Source organism: Rhyacophila brunnea, unplaced genomic scaffold (genome assembly GCF_057557595.1).
Source record: "Rhyacophila brunnea isolate RB1 unplaced genomic scaffold, BYU_Rbru_1.0 scaffold_18, whole genome shotgun sequence".
Lineage (NCBI taxonomy): Eukaryota > Metazoa > Arthropoda > Insecta > Trichoptera > Rhyacophilidae > Rhyacophila > Rhyacophila brunnea.
In genome coordinates, this window is record NW_028232837.1 from 29,736,282 (window position 1) to 29,757,970 (window position 21,689).

Here is a 21,689-nt window from a genome sequence, read left to right on the forward strand (position 1 = left end):
AATTTACAAAGCGGAGCGCTCGATAATTTTACGAAAATATTAACATTGTTATCTAATTTTGTGTATTTTCCAAAAAAAGTGTATTTGATTTTTTGTTATTTGGCCTATCTAGCACAAAAGGTCAAATTAATTTTTCCACGAGACAAAACGATAATTTTGGGGATTTTATGAACCGGAACGGCGCTCCGGTTCACTCTGGTCCATTTCGAGCTCTGCCTTTTTTGTGATGTAATGCGGTGGAACGACGTTCCGGCACCTTTTTACATGGTATTTGTCAAAAGCAATTAGACGAAACAATGTTTACGCTTACATGGTACAAGTTAATATTTCTGAATCATCTCGTAATATGAAAAGACGTATCCTAAAAAACTATCGCGTTTGATATATTATGCATTGAATTCTATTACCATTTCTTCCAGTGAATTTGAACGCGAATTCTAGCAAATAAATAATAATTCTAATTGATGATCCCAATAAGAGCTTCGTTGAAGACCAAAACAGTTTCAGCACTTAATTCATCAAACTCGTCGGACCACCTTTGACACTTTTTGATACTTTGATACTCAAAATACGTTGATCGGTGGTTACTCAGTGGAAGATATTCAGCCATAGACTCTAACACTAAGAAAAGGAATCGAGACGATTTTCCAGACGAAAATTGAACTGAACTTTGGAAATCACCATGGCTCCCACAAAGGGGGGTGACAGGGCTCTAGCCTGGGAAATCGACCAGATAAGTGAGATAAACGCACATCACATAATTGCTCTAATCGTTAAAAAAATCGCCTGCGGCGCTAATTTCCTTAAGGCGTCTTACCATTTTAAAATATGTGATTGTGTTTGGTTAATGTTTGTTGATACATTCATTGGTACCTACCCTTAATTTTATTTGACCTCGAACGCCATTTGAAAAACGCTACTATAGAGCGTCACACTGCCTTTAACCTTAGTGATAGGTAGGGGGGCCGACAAAGATACTGGACTGGGGGCCCGCTTCAGGATGTGGGGCCATGGAATCACCATATATTTTTATTCAAATATATTATGATGTTTTTACAACTTTAATTGTTTATTTTTTATCCGCTTCGTGGCATAGGAAAAGTTGCTTTAAATGATATTTGAATATAATTTTATAACCACGCATGGGCGTGAAAAAAAAATAGTTAGAGAAACGGATATAGAGAATTAAGTTTAAAGTTAAAGCGATTAGAGATTAAGCAGCAGCGCTCGAAATGGAAAAGTTTACGAATTGGAGCGCTCGAAAATTTTCTGTGGATAATTAACATAGTTATCAAATTTTATGTAGGTACTTATATTTTATAAAAAAATAAGCGTGTTGGATTTTTTGTTATTTGGCTTATCTAGCTCAGACGGTAAAATTATTTTTTCCACGAGGCGGAGCGATAATTTTATTGATTACACGAACCGGAACGGCTCTCCGGTGCGTTCCGATCCATTTCGAGCCCTGTTAAGCAGTAATATTAAGTGACGGAAATGTGTAAGAATAATATTGTGAATTGATGGTGTGTCGATATAGCCAAAATATAAAAACCACGTTCTCTGAACGAAATAATCAAGACCTTTTCATTTTACTGCTACCTATTTCTATTTATTATTTAATTTTTGTGAATCCCGGGTCCTATCAACATCCCGAGCTAGCCACAAGACCCGGGATATCTCAGTACCTACCTATTTTATTTGTAAGAAAAACTTTAAACTCTAGTAACACCCACGGTGACCGCGCGGCTTAAGCGTTGGACTACCACGCTGTGGCTCTCAGGTTCGAATCCTGGGTGTGGCAAGTACACATATTGTTTTTCAATTGGTGTGTAAGTCAGGGTATGGACCTAGCTTGAGCAAGTGGCTGACATCCATTTCTCGTAAAAAACAAAATCGTTAATACAAACCTTCTACTCTGTGGAGGCCCATAATATGATCCTATTAGGATCGGACATGGTCGAGAAAAAAAACTCTTTTAATTTATTTATGAACATCTATTTAATGATAATATAAAAGTGATTGACTCCATTGTAGATTAATAATAATATATTTTGATCTTTATGTCAGTCGCTTATTTATTGGAATTATTTTTTTATTCTTCTCTGCAATTATTTTTACCATGATATAATATTTTATATTCTGATAGCGCTGCGGCTAGCTTAATTTTTAATATTTACATCCTGGCAATCCTTAAAATATTTTCTACAATTGCCACACCAAAATTTGACAGCCACGGGCAGTGTTTGTCAAAATTTAAAATTTCAGTAGAATTTGGAAAAAAATTCAGTAAATTCGACATAATATCGGTAGATTTCCGTTTCTCAATTTAGACTAGAGATGTTTTGCCGCGGACCGTAGGTTACCAGTTTTTCATAGTCGGCCAGTTTTCAATGCTGATTATAGTACAAAGGCGTAAAAATTATAGTATTTCTATAAAAAATATAGTATAGGAACATTTTTTGTCTTGAATCATTTAAAATTATAGAATTTTGGCATATTTGGCGTAAAATTATAGTATTTTACATTTTTAGCGGAATCAAAATTATAGTATTGTACTATAATTATAGTACGGTTGGCAACACTGAGTCGGCTCGTTTTTTTAGTAGAAAAATTTTGCCGCAGGCAGTGTTGCCATCTTTTCAAAGTGGAATTATAGTACAGAACCTCTAAAATTATAGTATTTGGGGGAAAAATATAGTACGCGTTGTCATCTCTTGAAAATGTATAGGTTTTTTTGTTTCTCAGAAATAAAATAACGGAGAATTTGAGAAACTCCGAGACCCTTTTTTAAGTACCTCTTCCGACCAAAAATGGTTACCGAAGAATTGAAGAACTTTAATTTTAAACCAAAGTCAATGGATTTTTTATGTTTTTCAAGCAATTCGAGCAAGTTTTCCAAATCTTCTTATATTGCAAAATTATAATACTTTGCACCAATTTATCGAATAGAAATATCGAAATTTTTGTACTTTTTACATATCGTAGTAGATTTTTGGGTTTCCACCGTGTGTCCTTCTTTACTGGACGTTTCGGGCTCGTTGCAGAGGCCATTATCAAGAGATGATGTAACACACGCTGGAAACCCAAAAATATACTACGATAATAAACAACCATGTTAACCATAGTACAAATACTATAATTATAGTACGGTTGACAACACTGCACTGACCAGCGGTGACGCCACCAGCAGCCACGCCACAACAACCCCAGGGGTTGGTGTTAGGATCGCTGATGCTGACGTCACTGCTATTAAAGTGACGATCAGCGACGATCATGTAATTGCCGCAATTCGACATCCCGCATGCGATTCAGAATCAATATAATAGCGCCTGTACACATGCATGGAATTACTGTCGGTAATTGTGCTCATAATAAACAGTCATGACAATAACTGTTTACACCTAAAAGTGCTGACTGTCTCTCCAATATCATTCTTCAGGAGTAAGCGAGACGCGATGTTGTCATTTTATACTACTATCTGACAGATCGCATTGAAAATTGGAGCTCAAAATGTTTACCTAGTTCGTTTTTTTACCGGCATGTTCTCTATCGCTATCTCGCTCTCCATCGCTCTTCTGCGCAGGCACAGATCGAAAATAATCTTACTTGCGTGCAATAAATCATCACAATTTGCCAACACTGCAAGATAATACATATTTCCCCATACATTTTCTTACCGTGCACAGTACATCCATGCACGTGTAAACGGGGTATAATACACGACATCTAGCGATGATTTTTTCAAACTAAATAATTATGACAACTAGCAGCTTTTGAAAAATTAAAAAGAAACAATAAAGGTACGCACTTACCAAAGGAGGAGTCCAATCTCTTTGTCACTTACCTAATTAATAAAAATGTAGGTCTTTAATTTTTCACAAATAGATAAGTTCTTTTAGAAATGAATACCTACCGATTACGTCCCACGCATATTCACAAAAAGAAATCACAAAAATATATTGTGTTTTCTCTGGGTCGAACCCGGTCTCCCAGATGAAAGACCAACGTTTATAGGTATAACAGTGTTGCCATCTTTTTTGTTTCTCAGAAAAAAAATAACCGAGAATTTGAGAAACTCTGGCCCGCCATTTCTTTACGAGTACGCACGTGTTTGGTTATGAATTGACATTTAAACACGCTGTCGTAGTTTTTAAAAACTCAAAATGTCTGTGCCGGAAAAGGTTCTTATGCGTAAAATAAAAAATCGTGAGAAAAAGAAGCTTATGTTTCTACAGAAGAAAGAAGCTGAGAAAGAGGAAAATGGTACGTTTACCTTATATTGTTTACATGTAACTCATAACCTAATAGTGATACTGTTTAATGTTTCGTTTATGAATTATTTCAGATATTAAAACAGAGAAAGTGAAAAATGAATCTGAAGTTCAATTAGTAACACAAGAAAGCGTCAAAGAATCATTAAAGCGTGGAAGTGAAGACGTTGACGGCAGTTGTGAGTAATTTTTTTTTAACTTTCCTCCGTATTGAAATGTCATTCTATGTCCACATTATATTCTGTAAATATACTCTAATTCTAATTATACAGGTTTCGTTCGTTTCCGTAGGATAAATATCTAGAACCTTTACTTTCAAATTTCCAAAATCTAACTCAATAGGTTATGCTAAGATTTGGTTTGTTTTTAAGTCGCAAATGACAACGACTATAAAAGCGACGTATTAAACTGTGTATTTATCCAAAAAAAAAATGGTAAAGATATCGTCAAAAGAACTTGGGTAATTATGTCTTATGAGCTTTTATATTATTTTTTTTTACGAAAAAAGTTTATTTCATGTAGACAATTATATTAAATACCTTTTTCTATCGGCGCAGATGCGTTTCAATCCAATAATTGTTAATTTAAAATCTGAAATTTTCACACATTTCGATGCATCGTTATCACACACTAAGATTATAATAATATTAGGTAAAGCGCCGGCTAGACACTCATGTTTTACGACAATCTTACATGCGCAAGCCGCTTTGTATCGGGAAGCTCGTGCATATGGACAGGAAAACGAAAAGCGTTGTAAAAGTATATATCACGTAGGCTAGTCGCTGCCGTCTAGCTGGCGTTTTAGGTTATGTTAGGTTAGGTTGGGTTTGGTAAAAACTCATGCGGGCATCTGCGGCACACTTACCACAACTTGTAATGACAGTCCGAAATTCACATTTCAATGAATAAGCGTTGAAGTTTTTTACCTCAAAAAGGGTATGATGATACATACCTATGATTTCTCATTCTGATAACATCACATAGTACCTTGTATTAGTGATGGTCTTCTTTACGCATTTAGAAAACATTTTGCTAGAGCACTGTATCATTTGACTACTCTAATGAATATTTTGATTTTACCAAGACGTTTCACTCGTACTTCTGAAAGTAATGCTGACGCAAAACTTACTTACAATGTTGTCTCAGAATAACACAGATAGTCTTAGTGCTGACGAAATGATTGAAGATAAACACAGAATTTATTTTAATTTCCCGTAATGGTGTTTGGTTATCGGACCACTTCACCATATTGTATTATTCTATTCTTGCCATATTCTCAGTCTGTTTAGGGTTTCCCATGTACGGTACCTGAGACTAGCTCCAGGTGGGAGATGCTCCGCTGGCTTTACCCAATCTTCGAGACCCTCAAAGGCTAGGTTCGCCTCCCATACGGATAATCTATCTTCTTCGGGTGGGACGGTCAGAGGTATAGTTGTCGCCATAAAGCTTTTTCTGGATTTTAGCCTTGTTTTGAATATTTGATACCCATACATGACGTGTCGCGGGTCCCTCTCTTGGGCTGCCTTTTCAACTCGGGCTGCAGTTTAGGATCTGGCAGGTTTCGTTAAACGCAGTGTCCACATGTCTCGTGTGCGCAGACTTGTGCCATACTGGACAGGTGTAGTCGGCCACCGAGTTGCCTAGTGCAAAGGCTGAGACCCTGAGTGTATGCGGTTGAGCTCCCCACGTATTGCCGCTTAGTTTTCTCAAGATACTGCTCCTTGCCGCTGTCTTCATTTTGGCATTAATGCAGTGTTGTTTATAGGACAGCGTCCGAACTTATGTGATATCCAGATATTTTGGGCTGTTTGTGGGTTCTATATGCACCCCATCCCAAACGACATCATGCAATTTCCCTGCATCCTTGTTTCGGAGATGGAACGCTGTTATGTTACCTGTGTTTTACCTGGATTTGACTTAAGTTGATTGAGGTCGTAGTATGTCTTTAGCTAGGTCGTCTCCATAAAGGAAGTGTTTTGTGTTGACTCTGATTGGCTGATCATTAGTATAAACTTTGAACAGTATGGGTGCCAGGACTCTACCCCGTGGAAGGCCATTCCATTATTGCCGCCAACGGCTGCGTTTCCCGTTCAGAGTTACAAAAAATCTTCGGTTGGCTAGAAGTTTTTCAATCACTCTTGTTATTTTGAAGATATTCAGGAGGTTGTAAAGTTTACTCAGCAGGATTCTATGGTTAACTGTATCGTACTCGGTTGTCTATGAAGACAGCTCCGTTTACCAGTCCCTTGTTGAATACATCTTCGATGTGTTGGACGAGGTTGAGAACTTGTCCGGTGCATGATTTACCCGGTCAGAAGCCAACTTGTGGGATTAAGGCTGAGGCGGATGGTTGGGCCAATTCTTTCGAAACCTTCATAAAAATATTTTCTGATTTGCCTTCAAAATGCTCGTTTACGGCTGCCTGTATTTATTCATCATCAAAATGTTTTCAACGTAAGTCTATCTTCAAATTTGGAAACAGGTTATAATCACTAGTTGCGAGATCCAGTGGCGAAGGATGACTTTTGGAAAGAGGTAAGCTGTGGAGATCAGAGAAAAAAAGCACACTTGTCAGGTAACTTACAGGAAATAAGAAGATAATACTTACGATATTACTACTGATGAATTGGTGCACACTAATGACAACGACACACTGGTCATATGTTTCACCGCTGAATTTATCAAATTATTTAAATCACTTATGCCAGTAGAATTCCACACAGACTATTCTTTAGCAAACAATACGCATGGCCAATAAAAAAGTTTGTTTAATGTATAACTGCCAGTTAAAAACGAATATTTATCATATAAATTGTTGTGAAAATGTCTAATATAAGTTTTTTTGCTGTATTCAAATCTAAATGAACCCTTGGACGGTCAAGCTTTGATAATTTTTATTTTTGAAGAAACGTCAAACTCGGGAATGATCGCACAACAATTTTCAACTTCAATCGGAACACTAGACAATTTAATAAATAATATAATTAAAGCACTGATGAATGATTTCGGTACAATATGAGATAATTTATCCACATTCAAAACACAGTAATACACTGAATTTTGTAGTATAAAATAAAACTTTATCACCGTCTTTGAAATGTCAATATGACATGAAATGTCAATATGACTGAAGTAACCTAAATAATATTCACGAAATACAATATTTATTTTTAATAACAATTTATAAATTATATGTGATCGAACACAATAGTTACTTTTTTTGAATCACATTATTTATTATTTGCTTAAAAAGATAGTCATCGACAATAAAAAAAAAACAACATAGAGTGTAAGCTTGTCCTGTAGCGCTTATAAGTTTGGAACAAATATGCAGACATGTATGAAGTTGGCGACGGAATCGCGGTAGAAATAACGGTGATGATTATGCTCGACATAATTCTAAAAATAGCAGTCACGTCTTAACCTTCCGTCATTTATTTTTGATTCGAAACTTGAATATAGATATTTATTTATTTAAAATAAATACTTGAAAATAGAAGGTAAAATCATGGTTTTACCACAACAAAGAGTGCCATAAACAAATTTCATTTCAATTTGAATGGTTTCTACACTTTTTCCCTGTTTTGTGAGGAATTTAATTACTGCACAGACCTCAATATTTGACATTTTTTAAAATATCATAGACTTTCATTTGTTCTTTTGAATATTGGAAGCGACTTAATGGAACAATCAATTTGAAATTGCACAAGTATACCTAAAAAGGATTACCTAACAATAAAAAAATAATTTTAACCCCAATACTTGCTACTTGCACCACGAATCCGTGGACTTATGGAACTCCCCTCGTAATTACGACAATTATGTACGTATACGTAATATTACCTTTTGTACGTAATATTGATATTGCAATGGTAAATAGAAGATCAATAGAGAATCAAAAGAGAACTCCTGATGTATTTTACAAATCTAATATTAATAAAATAATATGTATGTCTCTATATTACAAAATCACAATAAACAAATGAGAATTTAAACACAAAATCACATTCCAACGATAATATGTAGGACAAAAAACAATAAATAATAAAGCCTTTCCACAAAATTTAAACAGACAATCTCCAGCGCCGAAGCATGTGAAACTCAAAAGCGTCCGCCACTTTCAGATGCGGTTGTCAATATCGAAGCAGAAATAAAATTTCTCACACAAAATCGAAGCGGCCGCTTCAATAACTTCGATAGTGGTTCGTTAAAAAATTGCCCTTTTGGCAGTCACGACTCAAGAAGAGCATAGATAGAAGAAACATAGGTTCGGATTCTCTTTTTTTCCGTTTAAAATTATGCTGGTGCTTTTTCTGGTTGGAGAAGACTGCTTGCTGATATTCTTGGACAGACAAACTGGATGACAATTTGTCAAGGATTTACAATTGAAACTTTTCAATCCCGAGATTCGTGGTTTCACTGCTAGTGATATGGATTTTTATATTGAAAGATTTTTGTTGCGAGAGATGCCGTCCTTTATGAAATGTAAAAAAATGGGCCATATGTTTGACATATCCAATGCCGCTTCCAATATTAAGGTCGTCAAGGAGTACCATGAAAAACGTATGACTTTAAAAGTTGTGGAGCACACTGCAAGAAGCCGTGCGATGTGGGCAGAGGGTTTAAACGGCATATGCTTTTTGTGTCTATCGTGCCACGCGCTGTGTGCTTTAGCCCTTACAGTTTTTGTAGAATTGAAATAATCCGGTATCATTTCTTTAACACATGTACTGACATATTTTCAATATAAAAGACATTGTTTTCAATAAATATTTTTGTAATATTTTTAGCAAAGCGTAGAAAGAAGCGTAAGAAGTCAAAAAGTATATCAGAGGAATCAGACAATGAGGAACCAGACGAGGAGCAGATTGACCATGAAGATGATGACACCAAAGTCACCGGTAAAGGAGAGCACACTGAAGACCTTGGAAAGAAATGTGAGTATCATGCAGTCGCCATCACAAATCTCAATTAATTCTTCTTCTTGGGGATACAACCTTATGTGGGTCTTGGCCTCCTACGCATCTGCCTCCATCTAGGTCTGTTCAAACCGGCATCCCTCCAGTTTAAGATGTCCAAGGTCTTTAAATCCAACTCGACAATCCCTCCATCTTGTATGAGGTCGACCGGGTCATTGTTTTCAAAGATGAGCTTTAAACAGTCTAGTTGTAAAACTGTTTGTAAATGATTATTAAAATATATCTTCCGATTATCGGTTATTAGTTACAACTCCTTTTACGTTGGGAGTAATCAGGTTTTGGTGTATATAATGAAGAGAAAATTCTTGTATAGAGCCAAATCGATTGCAATGAGGCAAAAAAGTACAGTATTAATTTTCAATCAAACTCTCACGTAAATAAACATATTTTGTACTTCTATATTTTTGCATACAAAAATGGCACTTATATCAAACTGGAACTAACTTCAGAGATTTTTATAGGGAAATCGCGGAAGGGTCCATCTGGAATAAGATTCAACATCTTTGTTTAATCCACATTTGAAATTCTACTTTTGCACATAAGTTATTTTTAGCACATTGTTAAAACGTTTTCTTAATAATTAACAAACACTTATGTTAGTATTATCTTCTTTTAATTTATCGTATTTATTCCACAATAAATTATTACATAATACTAATAGTTAAGAGTTGGGTATTTCCCGAGAAAATCTCAATCTCGAGATTCGCGATTTCCTCAAATTTTGAATTCTCGAGATTCGGGATTTCCAGAAAAGAATTCTCGGGAATTCTCGAGATATGGGAAAATTTAAAAAAAAAACTGTAAAAATCCTAAAATCAGTGTAAAAACAGACAAATTCCAAAAAAATATGTTTTTTTTTATATTTGTGTAAGAAGACAAACAAAATAAAAGTAGGAAAACAAAAACAATTAAAAACATTACTTATTAAAATGGAATTTCAAAAAACACAGACTGTCAACCCGCTGCGTCTGACAATCGCGTACGCTTTTGAGACACATAATTCCCTGATGTTGCAAAAATTGTGCTCGTTTTGAGTAGATGTTGGCTTAATTGTGTTAAATGCCCCGATCAGTCTTAGAACGTTTTGTGTTTTCTGTCCACTTTTTTCATATAGAAAATCGTTTTTTCAATTAATATTTGATAATAAAGAAATCCTGAAATGTTAAAAATTTCAATTCTCGAGATTCGGGATGGAAAATCTCGAGAATTCCCGTCGGGAAATGGTTAATTAATTATTGTCCATTCTCCTCACAGTACCAGGTTCAAGCATAAGTCTCGGCATATTGTCCGACACGCAATTCTCTTCGCTGGAAGGCAAAGTGTGCGAGGCAACCCTCATGGGAATCAAAGACATGGAGTTTACTACCATGACGGAGATCCAGGCGCGGTCAATTCCTGCTCTCCTGGAGGGCCGCGATCTGGTGGGAGCGGCGCAGACTGGCTCCGGAAAGACCCTCGCTTTTCTTATACCCGCCATTGAGCTAATCAACAAACTCAAGTTCATGCCCAGAAATGGTAAGAAAATATACTACAATCGACTCAAAAATTAATTAGGTCTTATTACCCAGATAACGGATTAATCGTGATGAAAAGAGGGTTTTTTTTTTTTCATAATAATCATTTTCGAACTAGGTATGTAATTTGCAGTCGACAACACTCGAAATGGAAAATTTTACGAACTGGACTGCTTGATAATTTTCCGAAAATATTGACATTATACAGTCAAACTTGGTTATTAAGAGGAAGATGGGACTGACTGAATTTGCTCGTTATACGCATTACTCGTGATATTGTTATATAACATTTATCGCGCCATGATCTATTTAAAGCATGGAACATAAAAAATTCGAAAATCATCGTAAAAATCCCCGAAACATGCATGGCATTCATAAACTACAAAACTACCTGTTGACTTCACAAAGCTTGGATTTTTTACATGCAATTTCAACCATGTGTTGATATTTTTTCAATGTTGTCGGCGAAAACACCAATTAGGTACTTGGACACTTCACTAGTATCATAAACCTAATCCGATCCCGGTGGCATCGGTCTAGTTAACTGCCCGGCCGGATTTTATTGCTTAGGGTCGAAAATTTTGTTTTTAAACGATAGACACATTAACAGTTTTGCTCGGTATACCCGAGAAGTTGCTCGTTATAAAAGTGAATAAATGTACGGAGCAAATCATAAACGTAAAAATCATGAAATCGTCAACGAATGTTTCCTTATTACGATCTCGATATTTCCGTGATTGTAATAACCAAGTTCGACTGTATATATCTAATTTTATGTATATTTTATAGAAATAAGTGTGTTAGATTTTTTATTATTATCCCATATTTTGTTATTAGGCTTAGCGCAGGCACTCAAATTATTTTTTCCATGCGACTCTGGTCCATTTCGAGTCCTAGCAGTAGGTATCTAACGGGTAAAATACTTTCTATGCATTAATTTCCTGTTCCACATTGAGTTTTGAGTGATACTTAGTTTTCCTTACGGTGTTTGGCACCGGAAATCCTGATGAGTAAATTTTGTTTTATGTACAGTCGGAAGATAGCTCAATTATTACACTCTTCCTTTGCCAAAACGGAGATTTCAGCTCAGAATATAATTCGTCGGTATTTTGTAAAAAGGGGGAATCAACCATTTTGGCTAAATTGAGATTTTAATGAAAAAACAATATGTACCTCACTAACTTTATTGTGTAAAAATGACTTTGTATCTACACAGGAAAGTACTTATAAACGATAATCGTAAGGGCGAATATCCACTTAGTGTTACTGATAAAAAGCGAATGTGACATTCTTCTTCGATGGCGCTACAGCTCAAGTCGAGCCCTGGCCTCCTCCACCGCCGTCCTCCAGCCGGAACGGTCCTCCGCACATCTTTCCAGTTCCTGATTTTTAGCAGCTGGTTGATATTATATTATAAAGACAGTATTCTTTCTAAGGTTTATTATAAACTTGTTGAACATTTATAATCATCCACAGGTAATTAATAAATAAATAACAAAAGTTAAAAATCTTCCTCTTGTAAAAAAGCATTTTTGGTTAATTCTCCCAAAACACCGACATTATCTTGAATCGATGTGAACTTCCCCGTATTATCTTCTTGAAAATATTTTTGACCGCTATCGCTAGCTGAGGTAGGAACCTTTCAAAAACAATGTTTATATCATGAGAAATGATAACAACCCCATCGTCGTAGGTCAGAGTTTTTTTCCTTTCCAAGATTACATTCAGTGGAGAATTTATACACATTGGTGTGAAATATTCCCTACGAATTATACAATGAATTTTGTTATCACCCGAAGAAAGTCCTCAGAAGTAAAAGGTGTTTTTTTAGGTATAGAACTTTAAAATAAAATAAAACACATAAAAATTGGGGCAATAGCTGTGGTATTGGCTTTATTGGAAAGATAATTTTATACCATTAGTGTTTAACTCTTTTACTCCCAGCTGATTTAGCCTAGCATGTGCGAAAACTCCCAAGCGTTTTTTGACAAAAAATCGTCGATTTAGTTTTTTTTAAATAACTAATTCTACACATGTTTTAAAAATTTGAAACTTTTTTTGTGTGTTCTCAATGGTGTATAAAGCAATAATAAGTAATAATATTGATAGTTTACATCAATAAAACAAAAGAAAAAAATAATGTATCAATATTTATTTAGAAATGAACGGATAAAACTATGTTTGAACAACAAAACAAGTGTGATAACATTTTTTTATTTATAATTGATATATCAAATTTGATAATATAATCTATCCTTATGTAGTAACAGAAAAAAAAATAAACATATTATTATTTCTCTATGAAATAGAATTTTTATAAAGTAATCAAAAAAAATCGTATAGTGTCAAGGTATTCAAGAATATTATTCAATTCACGAAATCGCAAGAGAATTCGATACAGTATCGAAGACTAACTGATATGGAATGAAGTCATTTCAAAAAATAAGTCTCAAAGCACTAAATTATTTATAATAATATTTATATTCATGTATTTTTTCACCATCTTACCAAAAATACAGTGGCATCCATTGTTAGTTCAAAAATTACAAAATTCATTTTGTAATGTGATATATGAATCATAACACAACTAAAAGAAATATCAGAATTTAAAATGTGTCATAAAAATAATGTTTTATTATTTTTATGACCCTCTTTGGTCTCAAGTTCGACAGCAGAGCAATTATGACTTGTGAGTTATTAGGGTATGGCATAATTATAAACAATGCAGACACTAAAATAAATGTTACTCACCACCCAACACACAGTGAATATAATGCTTCCTCTACATGAGACGAAATATGACGGGAAAAAATTTGGAATAAATCGTAAATTTGGTTCCAAACTTTCGGCCGATGGATCGGCCCAGATGGAGTTTTCGCATAGGTATGGTGGGCCGAAATATCGGCCCCTTGGGAGTAAAAGGGTTAAATATGATTTCGAGCATATGGGTGCCACACCGCAGTTGGCTGGAAGAGAGCGCTATCTGGAAGTTAATTTTCGACCACTTTTTGAGCAGCTGGGGTCGTATATTATATATATCGCAATAACGCGGCGAATGTTGTCTTCCAAGCTGTCTCTGGTGTATCGACGTAGACTAGCGACTTCATATATCCCACATAAAATAATCCATGATCACATGAGTTTGGAGACCAATTCACAGGTCCATAACGCGAAATTATGCGCTATTCAAATGTTTCCTTCAATAAAATGATTATGGCGCGCCATGGCTACTTGAATTACTTGCTCGGATGGACGATTATGTCGACCATAAAATTGACGTAGCGCACGGTAAGTTTCGTGAAGTGAACCACGATTTTCAAAATAAATTTGCACAATTAGCAAGCATTGTTCTGGCGTAAGTCTAGTCATGGTGAAATGGCAAACGAAACTGAGCACAAATCAGCTGTCAAATTGGCTGTCACTGAAAAAAATGTTGATTGAATTTGAAAAACAAACCTTTAAAAAAACACCATTTATATAGATGCGTCATTGTGGCCATACACCAGCGCATTGAATTAATATTGAATTATTAAAATTTTATTTAGAGCAGTCAGACATTATTATAGTAAATTACCAGACAATTTCCGTTCAGTGGAGTCGTTTTTTGCGCTGCGGCTATCTTACTGACAAGACGTGTCAAGCTCTGTTTCATATTTCATGAGTGTTTAAAATATATATTTTATGTAACTACAACAGACCCTGACAATAACTGTTTTGACAATTAAATACAAAATGTACCTTGTTTTCAGGAACCGGATGTATTATTATTTCCCCAACACGAGAATTGTCAATGCAGACGTTTGGTGTTCTGAAAGAACTCATGAAATATCACCATCACACTTATGGACTAATTATGGGAGGTGCTAGCAGAGCTACTGAACAGCAAAAATTATCAAAAGGTTCGCAATTCAACTATCCACATTTTCTTTATTACACGTGGTTATTGTTGTACAACATAGCCTTCCCATTTATACACCTAACCACAATATATATTGAGAATGGCATCTGTTGTAGCTGGCTCTCACATCTAAACTCACCTCGTCTGTCGCATAGCCATAAATCAAACCTTCCAAGTACGTCAATCCTGTGTTGCATATGAAGACCGCGCAGATCTACCTAGCAATAGTCGCACGTAACCTGCAAACGTATAGATATTAGGATGCTCACAAGTTGCAAGATTGCATGCATGAATCTAAAAAGTTCGGAAGCTTCTGAATTTTCACGTGACAGTTGGGATTTGTTCGATACCTGTGCAGTAGAACAATAGTGGCCAACCTACCGGTAAAACAACGAACACAGACTCATTTTGAGGTTAACCGATTTTCACAACCTGTCAAATAGTACTGTAAAATGACAACAACGCGTCTCGTTTACTCTTGAAGAATGAGATTGGCGAGACAGTCAGCACTTTTACATGTAAACAGTTATTATCGCGATAGTTTAATATACACACTATTGCTGCAAATAAATCCTTGCACATGTACAGGCACTATAATAAAAGATCTAAATCGTTGTGCTGTTGGTATTTGGCTCTTCTGTATCAAAAATTTGCCCTGGACAAATATATTATTTTAGGTTAGGTTAAATTTTGTAAATAGAGATTCAAAGTTGCAACAGTATTTTTACGAACCTGTATAAATGTGGTGCTTTTGTAATTAATCGGTATCATTCATGTGGTAATTATAAATTATTGTTTCAGGAGTGAATATAATTGTGGCAACACCGGGACGTCTATTGGATCACTTGCAGAACACACCCGACTTCCTCTACAAAAACCTGCAGTGCTTGATTATTGACGAGGCAGACAGAATATTGGACATTGGATTCGAAGAGGAGCTCAAACAGATTATCAATCTCTTACCAAGTAAGAACATTAACCTTCAAATTTATTCTCATTGGTGGGGGGGGGGGCAAAATATTAAAAGTGGATGTGCAGCGTCTTTATATTATATCAATCATTGGAACATTGTAGAACCGCTATACCCCATTTACATGTGCATTAATTTACCGCAGACAGTATGTATTATCGAAGCCATAACAAGAAAATGTACATGTAAACACATATTATCGTGCAAGTTGTAAGATCGCATGCATGAATCAAAAAAGTTCAGAAGCTTCTGAATTTTCACGCGATAGTTGGAATTTGTGCGATATCTGCGCCTGTGCATTAGAATGATAGTTCCTGTCGGAAAAAATACGAACTACGCCGCACAGAGCATGTTTGACAATTTTTCACAACCAGTCAAATAACATAAAATAAAAACACGTCTCGCTTACACTTGAAGAATGAGATTGGCGCAATAGTCAGCACTTTTATGTGTATAAAATTAGTATTATCATGATAGTTGAATTTACACACTATTGGTGCCAGTAAATCAATGCACATGTACAGGCACACAGTCCAACAGCGGGACTGATATTATGTAAGTATATAATATGTAGCTTTTGGATCAGTAATTGTAAACAATCTAAATATGACTTTTTCTTTTTTAGAACGTCGGCAAACCATGTTATTCAGTGCCACCCAGACAGAAAAGACAAAAAATTTAACAAATCTTGCCTTGAAGAAGGAACCGATATATGTTGGAGTAGATGACCACAGAGAAACCGCTACTGTCTCAGGACTTGAACAAGGGTATGTAATATTTCTGAACAAACAATTTTCGATGTTAAAAATTTCAGTCGCGGTAGCATAAAATTGCCTGAAGGAAACTAATGTGAGATGAAACATCTAGAAATATCTAGAACTATCAGCGAGGCTATTCTAAAATATCACTTTATGTATTCATAATTAATTATCACAAGAAGTTAACTGTCAAAAGTGCTGTCATTTAATACCCACCTCTTGGCTGTGTTGACTTTCAGAGTGAGGTAGTATATGCGTCAATTACATATTACAAATTAAGATACAAGATGTGATTATTTTGAAAAAATAATCTATGTTACGGGTCATGGTCGCCGCCTCAATTTATAGTTCACCGGAAACTGTCAAATATCGAGTGGCGAGTAGTAACATATTTTTTTAATACAATATACTGCAATAGGGTTTTTGCAAGGCGGTTTCATAGGCCCTGGCCGAATTAAAATTAGCAATGCCCGATGCGGGTAGAAGAATAGTTTTCAATAAGGCATATTTCTCAGCCGGCACAATTTTCATTTGACTAGCATCAAGTAGAGTAGTTTGCGTGCCAAAGTCCTGAAGGAAACCTTGATAGTAAATGTAAAGGCATCTAGAAAAAAAAATGATATGACTAATAAAATTGTAGGTTACGTTGATATGTTCAATTCTTGTTTGACGTTTCAATACAAACTTTCTGGGTTCGGGTGGAAAAACCACCAGATACACCTGCACGAGTATACCCGAATTTGACAGAGTTTCACACGTCAGATGTACCAATTTAAATTTCCGCCATGTTACGAATTACCAATTATGGTAGATAATCGCTTTGTGTATGGAATTGCTTCCGTGTTAATTTGGACCAATAAAAATAATGAAAAGCATTACCGTGAATTACAATTAAGAATAGCTCTGCAGGGCAGCATGATATGCGAAGAGAGGGAGGCTGACCATTCGTCTGTTTGTCGTGTATTTTATAAAGTTACATAATTAAAATAAAAAATAGAAATAAGTTCTGAAGAGTACTACGTGTAAAGCTTTAAAGAAATATTTTTTTACTACCTAGTAACTACCTTTCAGTGTGTATGGAAAATACACGTTTTGGAAAGAGTTCAAGAAAGAGGAAAATACGAACCCAATCTTTAACTTGACACTTCTACTACTTCTTTAACAAAACATTAACTTGTATTATAAGTTTTGATATGATGAAAATAAGGCGAATATGAAGGCAGAACTCCTTTTGTATTTATTGAGACAGGCATATTACTATGCTATGTTACATTCATACTTTTGTTGAGTCGCTAATTGATTTTATCTAGAACGGATATCTGATGAAACATTTCTAAGAATTTAATTTTGTTTCTTGTGTCAACTAAATTATTAATATAGTATTTTATGGTGCTATTGTTTTCCAGTTATATAGTGTGCCCATCAGAGAAGAGGATGTTAGTGCTTTTCACATTCCTGAAGAAAAACCGTCGCAAGAAAGTGATGGTCTTCTTTTCCAGCTGCATGTCCGTCAAGTACCACAATGAACTCTTCAATTACATTGATCTTCCAGTACTATCGATCCATGTGAGTGTCAATTTCTATTTAGCTATTACATATATCGGTATGGTCTGCCCCCACACATTATGTACTGCCCTGGTTGTGTGTGTTAACTCAATGTAAAACTGTAAATTTTATTTTTTAACTGACTTAAAAACATAGTGGCCGCCATCAGTATCGTATACTAATACTTCCCTGGCAATACAGCCTGGGAGAACCTCTGTCACCTCAAGAGGATTCTTCCACTCTGCACTGTCTTCTGCTCTACTTTATCCAGTAGACCAAACAGTCACAAGTCTCTTTGTAGGCCACCAAACCGCTCTCCTATTTTCTTCTGGACCGTTCGACATGATACGCTTTTTCGGTGCCTGTTCATTTATTCTTCTTCGGCCATATCCGCCCCTTAGATGGAGCGTATGGACACCACGAGGTACCTCCAAGAATCCCTGTCGCTCGCCAGTCTTCGTTCCAGGTCAAACCAGCATCCTGTAGCTCCGCCGTATACACTCTATAGATAGTATTTAGCGGTCTACCAGGACACCGAAATCCGGTTGACTTGAAGAACAGACAAGCCAGGTTGAGGTTCTCTTCTGGCATCCGCAGTACGTGGCCGAGCCATGTCCAACATCGCTTTTTCACTCTCAACGTGATGAGAGGATGCTTGGTGCGTTCTCTTATCTCCTCATTGCTCCTAAAGTCACACCCAGTATCCGTCGCAAACATCTGTTTTGGAAACTCAGTATACGGTTGCTCTGAGCCTTCGTAAGGTGCCATGATTTGCTACTGTAAAGCAGCACCGTCAGAATGCAAACGTCGAATAGGCGGTATTTGGTTTTGACCGAGTACAATCATGAGTCCCAGATACTCTGCGAGTTGAATGTTGCTCCAGCCATTCCCATTCGGATAGCGAGCTCTCTGCAAAATACCATCTCCCGTAATGTGTACCCGCAGATATTTGAAGCTGTCGACACTCTCGAATGTTTTGCCCCTCGTTAATCTAAATCGGGATCAGGACAGGTGCTATTGCATAAAACGTTGGTTTTCTTTCCGTTGATTTTCGAACCAACACATTTCAACGCAAACCAATCATTTATACTTGTTTTTAAAAATCTAACAATGTCATTATCGAAGGACTTCTAGATGTGATAATACTGATTGATTGGACCAAAGATCTTTTACAAGATTCTGTGCTCAAACACCTGTAACTTTTGGGAATCACTGACAGTTAATATTCCATATCTCAACCGTGTTTTATGTAGGTGGACTTTTGTGTTTTTTGATAGTCTGAAGGACTTATGGTGCCTATTGAAACCATTAAAGCACCCGCTAGCACTTACGTTCCTCTTTTTGATTTTGTCAGCATATTGTTACTGGTATATCAATACACTGCTACATAAAAGCCTCCCCATAGTCACTACAATCCCTTTTCTCCATTATTTACTGTCATACTTGGTTTATGTCAACTAAAGTTTCCTCTAAATTTATATTGCATGGCATGAAGTGCGATAATATAGATAGACATGAAAATTTCCGTAATCGATCATAATGCTTGAAACACAAAACCTTTTTAGAGGCGGCCATTTTCACCTACAATTTTACAAAGAGGCTTTATAATATGTACTGAAAAAAATAACATTTCTTATGAAGCTGAGAATCACAGGTTCAATTCCCACGTCTGGCCAATTTACATAATGTATTTGGATCAAGAGCGTGGCCCTAGCAGGTTAAGCAAGTGGCTAATATCGGTTGCTTATTGAAAAATCGGCCCCCCATTTTTTTGTTCGTCCCAGAATCTTAGGAATGGAATTTACAAATATGTGAAATCTTAATACAGGTCGACATTAATAAATAAACATTCAAAATTAATTTTGATGAGAACTTGAACCCCAATTTGATATTATTATTTTCTTTTTAATATTTCAACAGACCATGCAGCCCAATGACAGTAGTGTAGTGAAACAGAGTATTGCAGTGGTAGAAATAAAGCAATAAACACCCAGGCTTTAATTAAATCACAAAAATGTTTTGTGACCTCACTGGCAATCGAACCCGGAGCTCCGAGATACTGTGCTCTCTGCACTGGATGCCAGAGAAATGTTATCAGTAAAAAAGCAATTTCATTGTTATTAGTCGAGCTGTATTTCAAACAATAATTGTGGTCTACTTATTATTAATTAACATTTTGTTTTTTTTTGTCTCGTCTGTACACTTCTAATACAGTACTCTCTCAGTAATCCGCCACCCCAAAAACCAGACAAGTGTCCAATTAGTGAAAACGGCGTGCATACAAAATATGGTAAAAATTATAACAGGTATTTCGTAAAAATAGTTTTTCTAAGAAATTTGTACTAGCAAATTACAAAATCAAGTATTTACTAAATTATACATATTTATTAACTGAATATTAAACAGTAAATCACTTGACTCAACCAGTTGTTCAGTGAGGTAGATATTCTTGAATGGCTTAGGATTCCTGGCTTTCCCCATGACCAAAAGCTTTATTTTGTGTGTCCCGGTTGCATTGGAACATAGCATTGTGATGCGGTCCTTGGGCACTTTTCTCCCTGGTACACTACTTTCTTCACGATGAACATACGTTTTACGAAGGAGAAGTTTGCAAAATAAACCAGTCTCATTTGCGTTGTATACTTGTACGCGACGGACTACTGAATTTGACAATCAAATACCGGCGAATTATAGAGCTTGATTTTGTGCTTTCAACTAGTAAAAATAACGGCGGATTATAGTAGTTGTCGGATAATCGAGCGGCGGATTATTGAAAGTCTGTACATAAAAATCGTCGAGTTTGCCTTATGGCCTGCAGAACCTAAAACATTTGCAATTTGACCCCTCACCAAAAAAAAGTTTTCTGACTCTTGCTCTATAATATATCTACATTCTGGGGGTTTAATGAATAGCTAAAAACTAACCTTACTTTATTATTTTTTACCATAATATACTTAACTGCCGTTATTTCAATACAGGGTAAACAGCAGCAGACCAAGCGTACTACAACATTTTTCCAGTTCTGTAATGCGGAGAGTGGTATCCTACTTTGCACAGATGTAGCTGCGAGAGGCTTGGACATTCCCGCCGTTGATTGGATCGTTCAGTTCGACCCCCCAGATGATCCCAAGGTAGGAAACATAACACTATTAAATATTTGTAGGTAATTATTAAGATTACTTTAATTATGTCATCTGTCACTTTGGTCGTCGTGTTTCATCCGTCTTTCCTCTAGATTTCAGGCTCATTGCAGAGGCCTTTCTAAAGAGATGTATCAAAGTGTAAGGCATATTAACGCAAATGCGTTTAAAAGAGATTTGTTTAGCTGACAACGAACATTGCTCAAAGTAAAAACCTCGAAAGCATGAGCTGATATCTTATAATTACACATCATTTGGTTGTGGTTCGGCCAGGATATGACTTTCAGGTACAGAACAGAAACCAGCATTATCAAATGTCAAATCATTCACAATGCTTTAAAGAATAAACCTAGGGGCGGCAGGTTATATGAAAGTATGGTGAAGCAGGCTGGTATGGTGAAAAAGTATGTTGAGGCAGGCTGGTAATCAATTTGCGGCAAAATTTCCACGTTAACATTATATTATATGGCTACGTTATAATGACCAAAGTAAATCCTCCGTGATGCCCTGCATTTTTTTTATCGCGTCGCTATTTCTTGTAAGTTGTTGGCTATTTTTGGCCTGCTTCATTTAGTTGTATGAGAAAGCCGATTCCTTGCCCCTCTTTTTATTTA

At 36.0% G+C, this 21,689-nt stretch overlaps 1 protein-coding gene across 1 annotated transcript in view; it reads left to right on the forward strand.

The window, feature by feature from the left end:
• Positions 1 to 4,091: 4,091 nt before the first annotated feature.
• pit (probable ATP-dependent RNA helicase pitchoune) overlaps positions 4,092 to 21,689 on the forward strand; it is a 54,265-nt gene continuing 36,667 nt past the window's right edge. Inside the window, exons 1-9 of the mRNA XM_085945334.1 lie at positions 4,092 to 4,263; positions 4,346 to 4,450; positions 9,062 to 9,208; positions 10,505 to 10,765; positions 14,514 to 14,663; positions 15,464 to 15,628; positions 16,258 to 16,399; positions 17,797 to 17,956; positions 20,914 to 21,066. Of these exons, the coding sequence (XP_085801460.1) occupies positions 4,164 to 4,263; positions 4,346 to 4,450; positions 9,062 to 9,208; positions 10,505 to 10,765; positions 14,514 to 14,663; positions 15,464 to 15,628; positions 16,258 to 16,399; positions 17,797 to 17,956; positions 20,914 to 21,066 (1,383 nt within the window). The 5' untranslated portion in view covers positions 4,092 to 4,163. The remainder of the gene's footprint in view (positions 4,264 to 4,345; positions 4,451 to 9,061; positions 9,209 to 10,504; positions 10,766 to 14,513; positions 14,664 to 15,463; positions 15,629 to 16,257; positions 16,400 to 17,796; positions 17,957 to 20,913; positions 21,067 to 21,689) is intronic.